Here is a 16,696-nt window from a genome sequence, read left to right as displayed (position 1 = left end):
TTGCCTCGGAGGGTCTTGCCGACTGCAGTTTTTTGGGCAATTCTGGTGCTAAGAAGAAGGACTTTGTCCCAATTCGGATCTCTGGTTTCGTAAGTCCTGAGTTGGCTCAACCCTTGGGAACGAACCTTTACTTGGTTCTGCCTTTCTCTTTCAGAGATTTGCCAGATACCCCGGTAATCAAGGTTCGCACCAGGGCACTGACTTGTCCTTTGGACAATGGCCAAGAACTTTGTGTCTTAGTCATCTCAACTCAACCTTGAGTTCAAGCCAACCCCCCTCAACTCCTTAGCTAAGAAGTCCTAGGCTTCAGAAGATGATTGCAACTGCTGATGCCTGGACGAAATGATACTTATTGAGTCTCTGGAACTGGCAGCGACATTGCTGAGACCTGGGAATGGATTCCTTCAGGAGAAGTATCTATTTCCCTTAGGTCTCTGCAATTCTTTCCATTGAACTTCCATCCCGCCACCTCTCCCGTGCTCCTGATTCGGGAAATACCAGCCGGCTAGAGCTAATTGCCCCCCTGTCATCTTGCAGAAGCCCCCGATACTGTCATCTTGCAGAAGCTTCCCCATGGTGGAGAATGGAAGTCCGCTTCCTTTCCTCCGTTCTTTCCTCTTTGATGTATGAGGAAAGAGTTAGGCTAATGCTTGATTGAAGGAACCTTCGAATATGCTTGCATATTCCCCTCACATCTTGTGTCTACTTACAGATTCACAGATTGAGGAATAGGCGCACACTGGTAAGACCTTGTCTTGAATTTGTGTGACCGAGACGTTTAGTACCTTCTCATCACCGTGCTGGGCTCAGGGCAGCCTTTTGGCCGTCCTAGAATTCAGGATGGGTTTTGTGGAACTCACTGGTTTCGTTGAATAACAAAACCACAGTAGTGGCATTTGTCGATAAACAAGTGGCAATCGTTTTTTCCTCCTGTTTTCATCTCGACATTTTTGCAGGTACTGAGTGTTGTTCTATTGCACACTCGACAGCTCAATTAACCAGATGCATTCCTGGTGGGGATGTATTGGTAGGCAAGCCTGGCCTTGGGTTTGAGTGATCGGGACGGAACATGCTGCTCACTCTTTCTTCACGAAAATTCATGCAGAGACTGCTCGACTGAGAAATCCCTACCGTCCTTCTGTTGCCTCCCTGCACAGAAGTCGATAGTTTTTTCTCGCTCCTTCATACCAGACCAGGGGCCGCTCTGTTGAGGCATGCTGTCTTTTTGGTGAAAACTCAATATCAACATTTTTTCCCTCCATATTTGTCCGTTTCGCTAGGGGTTCACAAACATTGCTCACCCCAAGTTACAGACAAATACTTGAAGACGTTGACTTCATCCGACCTGATTGCCGAGGCATTGAGAAGAATTCCGCTTGACCCAACCTCCTGAAGCAGCTACACAAGAAGCGGTTCTTGAGGCAGTACATTCCTGTGTGTTCAGGACTGGGAGACTTTCTAGCTTCCCTTGCAAGCACAGGCTTTCTCGCCGAGTGGCAACAGATATAGCTGCATATCCCTTGAAGTCCTCTGCAACACTGTCCCAGGGACTGGATTCGTCTTTGCTGGTGGTGTCGTTGTTGGAACTTCTTCTCAGGTCAGAGTCGCTCGTCAAGTCTGGACTTCCTCATTTTCTCCGCCAAGGGTTACTTCTCTCCCTTTCATTGGTGAAGAACGTAGGCCCTTGCGACCTAGTCTTCTATCTGAAGTAGCCTTCATCTCCTCAGTCAAGAGTTAGATACGGACGAGAAACTTCTTCAGTCTTGCTCTCCCAGGGAACTGTTTCCTGGGTGGCATGCGACTCTTGTTTAGGGTTCCTGTCCTTGCTCTGCACGCGCCCTACAAGAGTCGTTGGATGGAGATATGCCCGCTTAGGACCATCCCTCGTCTTACCCTGGCCTTGGCGTAGAAGATGGAAGAACAGGGATGGGGATCATACCTCGACTCCTTCTCGGATGTCGTAGGTGGGCTCCGAATCCATTGGCATTGACTATCGGGTTCGAGTCCTTCTTGTTCCCCTCCTCCTTGGACTTTGTGTCGATGATCCAGATCATTCGTTACTTTGTCCTGTTGGGAGCTGTGGTACTTTCCGAAAGGCTCGACATTCCTAACCTGGATGTCGTCAACGTTTTCGCTAGTACTGTCTCTCCCAAGGAAGAAGTGTCTAAGACATATCTTCCTCCTGACTTCAAATGAAGCGATCAAAGGAGGTACTTGGCAGCTGACGATTTGTTGTACAGGTACCTTTCACCCGAGAGCTCACAAAGTCGATGGCTTGGTCTGTCCCTCGCATTCTGGAAGTTTGTGTCGGTCTGGAAGCAAGACGTGGTCTCTTAGACCACACTCTTGTCTTCTTCCTTCGGTCTTGCCCACAGGCCCTTGGAACTCTTTATCCTTGGCCCTGTGGTGGCTGCTCAACAAGTTGTGTTTTCTTACCCGGCTCCTTCAAGAGGACGAGTAGCATCTCGCCTAAGGCATTGGTTCTGGAAGTGAGAAGGATTCCAAGAGTGACTGGCTTCTCTTCCTCCTCCTTCCCCATCCTCCAACTTCTCCTCCTTAGGGATGAGAATAGGACTTGAACCAATAGCTGCTGGAACTGGCACTGATGTGGTAAGACTACACATCGAGCACCCATTCTATTTTTCTTATAGAATCATAGGAGCAATTCCGCTCCTTCCTCTAGCAAGGGGAGGAAGGAGAGACTGGCTATAAGGGAACCCTATCTCGGCTTTTCCTTACTGCCTCCGACTCTAGATCCTTCCAGCCTATTTCGTTCAGTTACGTTTCCTCACTCATGCGAAAAAGGTCCAGTATCTGACATTTGATCTCGCAGTTCCTACACTCCGATCAATATGTCAGAGGCACGATTGTCCTCCTCGCTCTTTCGACCAGGAGGAGTAACCCAGGTGTGCAGAACTCCTGTCAGTTCAGGAGACTCACTCAGATTCCTCCCTCCAACCAGTGAGTCTTCCTAATGTAGAGGACCGAGGGTTTGTATATTGTGTCGGAACAAATAACAATTTTTAAAGTAAATTGTATTTTTCCTAACTATACAAACCCGAGGTCCTTTACACTTTATGCCCACCACATGCCACCCCTCAATCTGAACCTGGACCGAAAGGCATACTGGAATGTTTACATCCGGGCAAGCGGGTATCCCCGCCTACCTGGCGATAGTTACTGCCTAACCACCTTGCTCAAGAGTTTAACGGCCGTTTCCAGCCTACGCCTGAAAGTAATTCCTAATGTAAAGGACCTCGGGTTTGTATAGTTAGGAAAAATACAATTTACTTTAAAAATTGTTATATTAAGTCGATTTTTTTTATGTGGGAAAACCATTACTTTTATATCCTGTTTGTTCCTTCCAGGATAATAATAGACAAATCATATGAATCCAGAATCCTTGATGGCTGACATGACAGCTCCCTGGCTGGCTACTCAGGGGCAGAAGTTGGGAATTTCAATCAATAATAATTATGGTGTTTACAAATGGCTGTTGGTTCTTCATGGTTTTATTGTTGCAAGGTAAGATTGTTTTTTGTTTTTGTTTTCCAGTTAGGATAATGGCGAAAATTGCTTTTATGGGTCGTATTATTAATAAGTGAAATGGATGGTGATAGATAATGGTGTGTTATTCACCCTAAGGGTCTACAGATTTGGGGAGAAGGACACTCTTTGCTTCGTACTTTCATATTTGGGATTATTCACATGAAATATGGAAAGAATTTTGATGCCCACGTAAACAAATTTGCAGTGTATTAACTTGAAATTATGGCCTGATAAGTGTTTCATATGTTAGCTACTATCAGATTACTTACATACCAACAAGTTATACTATCTGTGTTTTGAGCATTTTGGCTTTGAATCTCTGCAAAATCGAGGGAGACCCTAGAACCAAGCTATACATAGTGTGCAGAATGAAGCACAGTTGGGTGCCATTAGCTGTGAAAATGACTGGTAGATACTACCACAAGTTACTAGCAAAGTAAACAGGTTAAAACCTCAGTGGTTTTGTAGGCAAAATGTCAGCATCAAATTGAACGTAGCTTAACCCACAGGAGAGTTAACAGATACCAACCTGACCAAACCTAACCCAGGACACAGTTACCTCTCAAGCCTCGGCTGAAACTTGGAACTCATTATTTCTTACGAAGGAGAAAGGATGAATTAATGGAATTATTTTACAAACCTTAAGTTAACTGCTGCTTCAGGTAACTCGGAAATCGCGCACTAGTCATTTTTTGTGCGATCTTGATTTTGTTTCAAATTCAAATATTATGATGCCTTAGGATATTTGGTATTCAGTGATGAAATTGGACAGTTACAGCACAAGATAAGACCCAAAGGAGTTGACATGGAGTGGTCATGGTAACTTAAAAGCTTTTTGACTTCTTGAACATTTGGAGTGACTGAAGAGTTAGCCTACAGCTTCAAGTAAGGCTACAAGCATAGAAGAAGGGTAGCCATTACAAACTAGACACATTGCTATGCAAAGGTTTGCATGGTATTATGTGGTGGCAAATAGTATTTCTGAAGGTGTGTAGGATCTGTTAGTGCCAAAATCTTCAGCCCTGGAATGACAAGAGGAGACATTCTGTGCCAAAATCTTCAGCCCTGGAATGACAAGAGGAGACATTCTGGGCTCTGGTCTAGTGATGACATTGATCAAACTGTGACTAGGCAGGACAGCATTTAGTATGGAATTCATATCATGAAGTAACATCACAGTCAGAGTATATCATTCATGTAATCCCATATTCAGGATTTTTTTAAAAACTTGGCTAATATAGTATTATATATATACTTGTTCATTATATCCTGTACTTAATGAGCAATTTATTTTACCAAATATAGTGATGATACATATGAAATTTCACCAAATTTTCAGTGAATTTCAGTACTCTACTCTGGAAAGCACAGACTGTCTTTACTGTTGCTGAAAGTGCATTGAAATTTTATAATTTTTTTTATACCTGTTAAGTCATTAGAAGCCTTGTGCATACAGTGAAGCAAACCAGTTAGCTATTGGTTTTATTATATTCTCAAAAGGTTCCAAGTTGGTGAGGTTGCTGATAGATATGATGTGCATAATGTGACTTGCAGCAAAATGATTCTGTAGGCTTTATACCTCCTCACAATGACTAATTACGACCACTCGAAATACATCTCTGCTGCTGTACCCCTTATTACTGTAGTCAATGAGAATCTGATATATGAACCCTTTGTCAAAATGTTTTGTCAGAAAAATTAAATTGTATTATATAATGACATAATTTTATGACTAGGGAATGCCATTAGTGCACCTTATGCAGAGCACTGTAGGCCTTACTTAATGTTCTTTGCAGCGTGCCTTCGGCGAATGTCGTCAACATAAATGGAACCGTCTAATAAAAAGCAAAATATTGTAAACTACATTTTGGGGTTGTTGCAGTCCAAAAATTGAAATGATTTCAATCATTCTGAGATGATATCTGTAGCTTCCTACAGTAAAGTTAGTTTATTTTGAGCACCTGCTGATATACCTTGAGAATTGTAGCTTCATCTAATTGATCACATCAAGTGTGTCACTGGTATGCTGTTATCTTTCACCAATTAGGATATCAGATTTTCAAAGTTGAATCATTTTTCAGGATTATTCTCCACTCTGAGGATTCTGAATCCTGATACTTCGGCTGGAGTATGGATTGACGGTGTAGAATTAACTGTATGGAACATACACAGCAAGTTTTGGGAATATGTATAGCCAAGTGAATCTCCATTCAAAATCTTCAGTTAGGACCAACCTTATCACTATTCATCAGAACTGCCCAGTCTCAAAATAACTCGAACCTTTCACAGATGCAAGATGAGCCCTGGAGGGCTATCAATCTTCAACCTCACTAGTTTAGGGTAAGGAAAAATTTTGCAAATTATTAGTATGCAACATCCCAAGGTAAGGTCAGCTCAGCCTAGGGTGAATGACCCAAATGTGGCTTGAAGGTAAAGCACCTTATCCAGCTTAGGAAAGATTTTGCTATGTGAAAGGACCCTAGGATGTATTGTAAAGGATCCAGGGCATGTTGAATCCTTCCTGAACCAAGCTAGGACTGGGTAGTAGATTCTTTGAGAGTTTATTAAGTAGGAAAGAATGTATTAGTCAGGGGTGTTTTGGGCAAGAATAATCTGATCAATCTTTGTTGTCCCAATGTTAGTTAGGTTATAGCAAGATAAACTGGATAGGCTTCAAGTGAAATTGGTCTATAACCTATGTGTATAAACAAGAAGTCACTGATCTATAACCATTGGTTTCCTTGGCTATAAAGTGTATAGTCATTGTCATAATCTTAGAATGTGTTAAAATATGATGGAAGGGTGACAAAATATGATATACAGGTGATGCAAAGTGCCAAGCAGTAAAACTGAAAGTAGGCCATAACACTTGTAAAATATTAGTTGTGCAAAATGTTTTCCTTTCAACTGCAGAATAAGAAGAAACAGCTAAGTATGAAGTTTATATTTTCTTTCATAAGAACTTTCATAAGAACTAAATGGTTGTTATTGATTATACAAATGCACAATTTTATCAATAGCTCCAAGTGAACTCAAGAGTGTCAATTAAGAATTCCATAGTTCAGGACTGACTTAAAGTTGAAATATAGTTACCAGTTACTAATCAAAACATTTTTTTGGTAGGTCAGCATGTGAAGGGATATTATTTATTGCTTTCAGAAACTTGTTCACAGCTGTATTGAAAGGCTCAAGAGCTGATTTTGCAAGTTGTGGAGCCTAGAATACTTTTTCAAGAATAAGAATTTTATTGTTGAACGTTCTTGAAAGCTGCATAATATTCTACACAAATACAGCTATACAGTTGATGATTGTTTCATATATACAGGTGAGTTTAGACTTGTTTGGTGGGATTTTATGTGAGGAAAGGGAGCTAGTTTAAACAGTTTGGAGTTTCAGATAACTAGGTTTTTTGCAAGCAGTGTACAAAGCAGCAAATGTATAAGTTATCATATATGCTCTTTGCATCAGCTAAATAAATATAGTTCTTGGAGTAAGGGATTTGGATTTTGTTCTGCTTGTAGAATTGATGAGAAGGATTCAGTAGATGGATAGTATAATCAAGTTTAGAGATTGCTTTCAGTAATGGGAAAGTCATGATATCTACTTCACTACCATTTTGTGTACAAGGCCTCATACACATTTTTTGATTTCAGAACAACACACACTGCCACCAGCAAGATCAACGAGTGTAGAGTACCTCGATGAGACTCTACCATTGAGAAAGGACCCCAAAGGTATAGAAAGAGGTTGCCAAGATGATTTCTTCAACCACTCTATAAAATTTAACAATGCTGGGTCATTCTGCCTACCTACCAGGGTGAATATTATGTTTGTTTTGTCACTGGACAGTTAAACAGTAAATTTGAAAGGGTCCAGTATCTTTATAAACATCAAATTAAATATAGGCCATGCATTATAAAACCTTGTATTGCCTATATCTTGAACTTTTATTAGTAAGAAACCTTGGAATAGAAAATTTCTTCCATTTTTTTAATCTCTCTCTACAGGTTTTGACTGCCGCATGCTGGGAAAAATTGATATGCACCATTTTTTACCCAAAGCAAGGTCTGCACACCCCTGGCATGGTATGATAGAAAATATAAGTGTGTCTGCACTCGGCAAGCTTTTATGTTACAAGTAAATAAAAACTATATATACTCATACATTATTTTGCAATAAATCCATCTATACAGTAACTTGAAAGCTGAACCTATTATGTACTATGGTGTACAAGACCCCAGTTACAATATAGCTTATAGTTTGTAGTTCCTGTAGAGAAACAATTAAGTAACAAGGGCGTGGAACCACTTGTAAACTGCCACTGAATGTCAAAGTGGTTGTTGCCCAGACTTCTTGTTACAACACAACATTGGTGGTGTTAGGCCATCCACCAAGACCGGTGGACAGCCATATTTGTTGGGGCATTACCCGTGCCTTCATCTCCTCTGCCACTTCTCCGGCAATGAGAAACTGAAAGAAAAGGAAAAAATATTTTGAAATGCAGTACTATAAAGCAAATCAGAATGTAATATTCTTTGCTTTGTTTGAATAATATTGAGAGTTTTATTCAAGCAATTTGAAATAGCAGCAGTTGAAATTGTATGAAATTTTAAAATTTATATATGCTTGTGAATGAGAAATTGTAAAATTTATATATGCTTGTGAATGAGAAATTGTATGAAATTTTAAAATTTATATATGCTTGTGAATGAAGTATATATATAAGCAGTATATAAACAAGTATTAATTTTGGAACCAAAATAAAATGACAATGAAACAACTAATGGCCAAAAACCTGTATTTACCTGGGATGTATTTGCATTGTGGCTGGATCCAAGAGGTTATCCCTGGATGATGACATCTGTAAATTATAATTTGAAGCTTCTGCAGCAGCAAGGTAGGCCAGGTTTAGGACACAGTCCACATGTCCTAAAAGTAGATAGGAAGTGGTCCACATGTCCTAGTAGTTGACAGGAAGTGGTCCACATGTCCTAACAGTGGAATGATGTTGACACCACCAAGAAATGGTACTCTGGTGGGTACCAGAGGGCATCACTTCCTGCCCAGACCTGATTGAGAGAGTTCTTGAGGCATCATTGCCATATCTGATCCACTCGCTGAGATGTCTTGAGCTTCCAACCTGAAAAACAAAGTAATTGTTAGACAAACAACAAGACATTATAAGGTTTCTCAGTAAAAGCATCCAAAAATTGTGTACTGTTTGTCTTTGGAATCATTCCAAATTACTGTTTTTTATCTAATATTTGTAAAGGGCTTTCTGACCAAAATTATGACAGGCCTTCTTATAGAAAAGAAGACAAAGGCCTTTTTTCATATAGAACATGAAAGAAGACATTGTAATGTTCCCCTGTAGTAAAAACATTCCAAAATTGCTGTTTATATCTTGCACTTTGAAAAGTCCTTTTTCTGAATACAGGAAATATTAGAAAGGCCTTTATGGAAATAGAAAATATAACACAGGCATTTTTTTTATACAGGAAATATCAAAAACAGACCTTTCAGAATATGATAAAATACAGGCCTCCTAGCAGCCCATGAAAAAAAAGTAGGAGTCTGAACAAAAAAAGGGAGTCTTAGAGTCTTAGTCTTAGAGAAGTAGGAGGAGTGCCACAAGGATATAATGTGATACTTCAAATGGGACATTTTAAGCATTTAAATGCATACCTATACATTTTAAGCATTTAAATGCATACCTATAGTAATGTTTAAAATCCATTAGCAAAGAATAATCAATCAGTACAAGTAAGCAGGTGTTACTTGCTTTTTTTTTTTTTTTGAAAGGGGGAAACCCCACCAAGGCCCACCCTTCACCAACCTAGTAACAGGAGGCACTATTTTTCTAGCTTGTTCTGTCTTACATTATGAGACAAAGTTACTGGGCCCTTGAATTTGGTTTCACCCTTTTTTATTCATTTATTTGATTCAGTGACACAACATCATCCACTCCAGAATTTCAGAGAAATAAGCCTTTGACCAGCATTCAATAATACTTAATATGCAAACAAGAAGGTATAATCAATCAGATTAAATATCAATAGTTACAAAAATAGAGCCTGCATATAATGAGTTTCACTATACATTAACATCTCAAACTAAATTATACTACAATAATTTGTCAGTCACTGAGATGCACTCTCACTCAGGTTTTTTTTTTTTCTTTAGGGAAGCAATTTTATCTGAAATCTTCTTCAGTCCAGCAGATGATTTTTCCAACTTTGCACTCCCGGACTCTCAAAGAGCTACTTCTGCAGGATCGAGTTTCTTGACTGTGCAAGCTTTCTTCAATCTCTGATTGGCTTCTTCATTCACAAGTTTTCTTAATGCTTCAATCTCATCTTGCTGTAATCCTTGTTTTCTTCCGTAGGTCTGCCTCCTCCTCCTCTTGTTCCCTCTTGAGTTTTAGCTGCTTTTCCTCCTTTTTTTTTCATTCTTCTGTCTTTCTTCTTCAGCTCTCTTTTCTGCATCCTTCATGGCTCTGTAACTCCTGTGTGCACTTCGAAATGCACGGATGACCTTGACAGTGATTGGCACTTTACTCGCTCCTCCTTCGTGTTTAACTTTGTCCTGCACTGTGCATAGACCATTTATGGATCTCTCATTAAGGCAACTCCTACTGGCTGTGACTAAGAGAGAAACCCTCTCAACATGAGCCTGTCCACGGCTCAATGTCAATGTTGCCTTGACAGTTTTCCAAGCGTTGGATATTTGGGGATTCCTAGACTGGTAACATTGCTTAGAATATTTTCCCAAAAGAAATCAACTTGCTTCCATCCGATACAGTGTCCATTTTGGCTGTCATACTCCTCTTCTATATGACTCCTTTGTAGCTACTAAATTTGCATACAACTGCCACTCTTGCATAAGGTTGTCATGCTCTGACAGGGGCACAATTCTGGTCATTTCACAAGCCACTTCTTTGATAGACTTTTCAGAAGGCTTCTCTTTTCTCACTGCAAATGGCAAAGCAGGTTGCTATTCAGTGGTACCCTGTCAACCATGTACTAGACCACTATTGTCATGAACTTGTGAGCATCATGTCTGAAAATGCTGATTTCACTTTGCTTCAGCTTTGAAGCAAAGTGAAATTATCATTACAATCTCCCAGTGAAATGAAAGATCGTTTTGGTCAGGGGCCCAGATGTTTCTCAACTCTAAATAGTAGTACAGTACTTGCTTTGATGACTGTTTACACCAACATTTGATAGCAGCCTATATATAAACCAAAAACATTGTCACTAATAATGTGGTTAATCAACAAATCAATAACCAAAGACGTTGCCGCACTCATTCAACACACTACTTCTGTAGTCTTACATCTACTGTATTCAGTTATAAACATTCTTTCTAATCCTTTCAAATTTTTAGGAGGAGTTTCCTCAAAAAAGTAGGAAAAACAGGAGCATTAGGAGGCCTGAAAATATGATGACAGGCCTTTTTTAATTAGAAAATGCAGCAAGACAGACCTTTTTAAGTAGGCTATATAAAATAATATAATAGACAAGCCTTTTTGAATATTCAACAGACAGGCCTTTTTCAATACAGAAACTATAACATACAGGCCTTTTGTGTATAGAAAAATATAATATCAGACGAGCCTTTTTAGTACAGGAAATAATATGACGCAGCCTTTCTTGAACTGACAAAATATGAATAAGAGCCTTCTCAAAGATCAAGAGATGATATCAGTGTTGCAGTCTTAGCAGTGAAAGAGACCTTTATCTGATTATTGCAAAATCATGGTGCAGTACACACCTCAAAAGTATTTCAATCATAATATATGAACAGTACAATTTTTATATGGTGTGGTGCAATATTCATACAGTATTATGATGAAAACATTGTGTGTGGAACAAAGCCTAATCAGATTAGCTTGTCAACATCTATAAACGTTATCAGGAACAAAGTAATATTTTGGCAAAATGTATATATGAGAGAGAGGAACAAAATCACAATTTTTTAAAGTAAATTGTAGTTTTCCTAACTATACAAGCCTGAGGTCCTGTACATCAGGAATTACTTTCAGCGAAGCTGGAAACAGCTGTTGAACTTTCAAACAACGTGGTTAGGCAGTTAACTACCGTCCGGGAGGCGGGAGTCCCGCCTGCCTGGATATAAACATTCCAATTTGCCTTTTGGCCCATGTGTCAGATTGAGGGGTGGCAGGAGGTGGGCATGAAAATGTAATGTAAAGGACCTCAGGTTTGTATAGTTAGGAAAAATACAATTTACTTTAAAAAATTGTGATTTGTTCCGACATAATACACAAACGGTCGGTCCTTTACATTAGGAAGACTCACTGGTTGGAGGGAGGAATCTGAGTGAGTCTATATCAACTGACTGAAGTTTGTTACACCTTGTGTTCCCTTCCTGGTTGATAGAGCGGGGAAGGGAAAACTGCCTCTGACAAAATGATCGGGTTGTAAAAAATGATACCAATTGGCAGACTTCTGGGTCCCTTTGCATGAATGAGGAAAATGCCAGTTCAAGCAAAGTAGACTAAGATGAACCTTCAAAGTCGGTGACAGTAAGGCAAATACAAGCATTGGGTTTGTCTTATTGTCATGGTCTCCTTCCTCCCCTTGTTAGAGGAAGGAGTGGGTTTGCTTCTATGCTCCTGAAAGGAAATAGAATGGAAGCTCGAGTTGCATGCTTACCTGCATCAACCACCAGATCCAGCATGTAATGGCACGTCCGCTCCCTGTACAAGACAAAGAGAAAGAGAGGCCAGTCACCCCACAATCATTCTTCCAGCCACAACTGTACGTCTTAGGCAAGATGCAACCTGTCTTGTTAGAGGAGCCGGGTAAGCTACACAACTTGTTGAGCAGCCACCACAGGACCCAAGGAAAAAATTTCCAGGGACTTGTGGGCAATATCCCGAAGGTAAAAGGAAGTGAAGGTGGTCTGTTGGGACCACACCCCCGCCTTCAATACCTGTGGAACCGACAGGTTCTTCCGGAATGTGAGGAACGGACAAATGCTGCAGACTTCGTGAGCTCTCGGGCAGAGCGTACTGGTGTTGCCTTCTCCAGCAGCAGAGTACGCTCTCCTTATTGTCTCACGAAGTCAGAAAGAAATCGTGTTCTTGGACACTTCTTTCTTGGTCGAGCCAGCTCTAACAAAGAGTCGTTGACACTCAGGCCAGAGATAGCAAGTCCTCTTCAGGTAGTGACGCAGCACTCTAACAGGACACAGTAGCATTTTGTCTGGGTCATTACCTACGAAGTCCTCTAGGGAGGGGATCGTGAAGGACTTGAACCGAGCGTCAGGGACCGATGGGTTCTGAGTCTTCGCTATGAAGTTTGAGATGAAATTGAGCATGACTGATCCCCATCCCCTTGAGAGTTTAACATCAAAGGAGTCTGTGAAGTTCACAAACTCTCTTCGCTGATGCCAGGGAAAGCAGGAAGACGGTCTTGGAGGGTCAGATCCTTGTCTGACGACTCTCGTAAAGGCTCATGTGGTGCACGAATCAGGCTCCTTGGAACGAGAGTCACATCTCATGCAGGGGGCCTGAGGTCCCTGGGTGGGGAAGACCTCTGGAAGCTTCTCATCTGTAGAGATATCTTGAAGTTATGAAGAGATATTTACCCCTTTCAGCTGCTAAAGAAAACGATGGTCTACAGTACATCTACTGTACACCTGATAACCCATAACTTTCCATAAGAGACTTAACATTATTCTGTCACCTATGAATCTTTCTGGCATTGAAATGAAAGAAAGAAAACAAACAGATAGAAATTTATTTCTGACCACAGGCTCTAATCGATGAGTATTTTACACGGCAAAAGGTCGTTCTAGTATCCTTACTTGGTAAGTCTTCTAGACTTCTTCACATTCCAATATGGGCATTATTAGAACTCTCTTACTTTATGCTACTTTCCTAAAGTTCCAGTCTTCCTTGTACGTTAACTGACTTCGTGAAGTGCGAGGATCGAATAACGAAAATGGCTGAAACCTCCTAAAATTTACAATTTCTTTCGTACGTCTGACGCTGTTCAACGAAAGCTGTGTCATATACTAAACAGTGTTCTTAATTATCCTTCCCTATATCAGTCATTCTGCAGTGTAAACAAGATTCATGATGTGGGATCCTAAAAAAAATGTATTCTCGTTTACCTTCATTGGTTTGATCAACGAGACAGTTCCAGATAAGAATTATTTTTTTATGTATTTCCTCAAACTATGTCATTTTATAAAATAAGTAAATAAAAACAAAACATAGAAAGTAAACAGTGAATAAATTCTTAGATTTGATTTACTTGTAATACGTCTTGAGAGAGAGAGAGAGAGAGAATACAAATAAATCTTAAATAATACACAATTTTCATTATACATAATATGCTATGATGACAACAAAGCTTCGTACTCCCAAAAAGAAAAAGAAAGACTTTGATATAATGATCTGTAGATTTTTTTTAATGATGCTTACATATTTGTGTGCATCTGTCTATAAGAGAACACATATGCAAATTAACCAAACAACTTGACGGAATACATCTGCATTTAAATGTGGAACAAGCCATGAAATTAGTCTCGTCAACAGGTATTTATGCACAATAAGCATTAATCAGTATTAGCATGTGACTGGGATAATTATAAATGTAAACTAGAAACTGTTTTAACTGTTTTTCATTGAAACTGATGCATAATTATATGTAAACTGGAAAACTGATTTAACTGGTTTTCCTTGAAACCGATGCAAAGGATGGAACTCGGAATAAAAATGTGAACGCGAAACCCAATATAAAAATAAACTTATTTCAAACCGGATTATTTTTGAAAACTGCGAGATAAAATATATGAATTAAAATTAAATGATCACACTAAAACAAAATGGAGAACCACTCAGATCAGAGCTAATTGATTTTGCATTCTGCCCGACTGCGCATTTCACTGTCAAATTGTTTTAGTTTATGTACATTACTCGTAGAGCAATCGAAAAGGACTAAGCATAATAACGAAATTTTTACGTCGAAGACACACAGACAGACAATGGGAAACACGGAGGAACGCAGCGAAAACCAAGTTACGTATTTTAGAATCGACTTAACTTCAGATTATTTCCGTATAATTACGTGCGCTCGTCACTTTTTTTTTTAATTAAATATCAGCACCTAGTTCTCAAAACCTTTTAAATCTAAATATCTGGTAACAGAATATGAATCAAATTGAACATACCACCAACATAATAAAAATTGTATACATATACAAACAAATATATACATACATTATATACATACACACACACATACATATATATATATATATATATATATATATATATATATATATATATATATATATATATATATATATATATATATATATATATATATATATATATATATATATATATATATATATATATATATACACGTGTGTCCATGCACGTTTTGTATACGCGTGCGTGCATGCGCATGCGCTGGCATTAATAATGAAAATAATGAGCCAAACGCCTTCGAATGCAAGATACTCACTTGTCTGGGATAAGGTGAAAGCAGATTCAAGGGTAAGGCCAACTGCAATTTGTTTGCAGGGCGCGAGCGCGTCCTGAGGTATGCAGCCGAAACGACCAAGAAAATGCCCCTCTTTAGTATCTCTCTCTCTCTCTCTCTCTCTCTCTCTCTCTCTCTCTCTCTCTCTCTCTCTCTCTCTCTCTCTCTCTCTCTCTCACACACACACAAGAAAAGAGAGAGGCTTTCACTCTTCCTACACAACTCAAGGACAGAGAGGCAAGCTACGCGTCGCAATGCAGTTGTAGTTAAACATCTGTGGGATGGATTGGGAAAGACACCTTTTTATTTGGGGTGGGGGGATGACGGATACTAATAGTTATATGGGAGAGGTGCCGCATAAAAGGTTATTCTTACAAAGATGTTTTCCTCCTTCTCATACTGTTATATGAATAAAAACATAATTTAATTGTAAAGTTACAGAGAGAGAGAGAAGGTGTTTAGATCAATGGTTCTTATAGAGAGAGAGAGAGAGTAGGTGTTTAGATCAATGGTTCTTATAGGATGACAGAGAGAGAGAGAGCAGGTGTTTAGGTCAATGGTTCTTATAGGATGAGAGAGAGAGAGAGCAGGTGTTTTGATCAATGGTTCTTACAGGATGAGAGAGAGAGAGACTCACAAAAAAAGGATTAGATGTTTAAATCAGTAGAGTCAAGGTGTTTATTCAGTGCATCAATGGAGTGACTTTGACCTCCCCACTGGATGAAACTGAAAAATGTCCAGCCATTTAGGAAATAGGTTAAGTATATACAGGTGTTTGAATGATCAAGTATGGTTTACTTACAATGGAAACAGCTGAGAAAAAATATAAGTATCAAGTAGAACTTTGTCTTTCAAGATTTATGGACATACAATATATATATTCATCAACACACAATCACGTGTGGAACAGATGTTTAGGTGGAATCAGGGCGTTACCCACTGGGCCAGAGTTGGAACCTGAGAGCAACTCACCTAAAATTACCTGGGCAAGCTAACTGCTTGCAATGTTCCCAACTTCCCGACTCAGCAATGACCCAATAGACAACATTTCATTCGAATTATCAGTGCATAAATTTCTGACTTACGTGGATCGAACCCAGGTCTCTCAGTGGAGATGGGCCAAGTCTAAAAGAAGTTGGAACCTGAGCAACTGCACCCAAGGAATGACCTTCCCACTGAATGAAATAGACAACATTTCATTCGAAAAATGTCATCAGCCATTTGGAACAGAAATAAATTTCTGACTCACGTTAACCCAGGTCTCTCAGGTGGAAAGCAAGGTACTATTGGGTCAGTGGTCATTCAGAAGTGTGAGACTGACGGAATGATCCAAGTACTGCTGATGATTTCCTTATTCTGTTATAGTTACTCTACAGGTAATGGGAAAACAGCCTATTCAAGGAGTCAAAATTTATTTCTGTTCCACACGTGATTGTGTGTTGATGATTTCTATCTTATTCACTCAGAAGGGATAATTCGACTGAAATGTTGTCTAAAAGTCGGGAAGTTGGGGAAAACCTCGCTGGTATGCAAAGCAGTTAGCTTGTATTCCAAGTAGGCAACTTTGCTTTCCACCTGAGAGACCTGGGTTCTTTCAAGTTTTAATAGATTTATGGACATACAAGATA

General features: G+C 39.5%; 1 protein-coding gene and 1 long non-coding RNA gene across 16 annotated transcripts in view; one reads left to right on the top strand and one right to left on the bottom strand.

Annotated features, from left to right (window-relative positions):
- LOC136835664 (oocyte zinc finger protein XlCOF6-like) overlaps window positions 1–7,710 on the top strand; it is a 71,085-nt gene extending 63,375 nt beyond the window's left edge. For 6 of the 15 annotated variants that reach the window (XM_067099487.1, XM_067099486.1, XM_067099489.1 and 3 more), the window contains 4 exons: window positions 3,369–3,525; window positions 5,631–5,889; window positions 7,203–7,366; window positions 7,557–7,710. Coding sequence is in view for 1 of the 15 variants with exons in the window: in XM_067099497.1 (XP_066955598.1) it covers window positions 3,369–3,373 (5 nt within the window). In the remaining 14 variants the exon portion in view is untranslated. Of the gene's footprint in view, window positions 1–3,368; window positions 3,526–5,630; window positions 5,890–6,708; window positions 6,875–7,202; window positions 7,367–7,556 lie in introns of all 15 variants that reach the window. The other 9 variants (XM_067099494.1, XM_067099493.1, XM_067099484.1 and 6 more) reach the window with 5 other exon arrangements.
- Window positions 7,711–7,815: 105 nt separating this feature from the next.
- LOC136835666 (uncharacterized) overlaps window positions 7,816–16,696 on the bottom strand; it is a 139,174-nt gene continuing 130,293 nt past the window's right edge. The window contains exons 2-3 of the long non-coding RNA XR_010852231.1: window positions 8,355–8,689; window positions 7,816–8,019 (exon numbers count right to left, since the gene is read on the bottom strand). This is a non-coding gene — a long non-coding RNA (uncharacterized lncRNA). The remainder of the gene's footprint in view (window positions 8,020–8,354; window positions 8,690–16,696) is intronic.

The sequence above is a fragment of the Macrobrachium rosenbergii genome, chromosome 55 (genome assembly GCF_040412425.1).
Source record: "Macrobrachium rosenbergii isolate ZJJX-2024 chromosome 55, ASM4041242v1, whole genome shotgun sequence".
NCBI classification, from domain to species: Eukaryota; Metazoa; Arthropoda; class Malacostraca; order Decapoda; family Palaemonidae; genus Macrobrachium; species Macrobrachium rosenbergii.
This window is presented reverse-complemented; position numbering and strand designations above follow the sequence as displayed.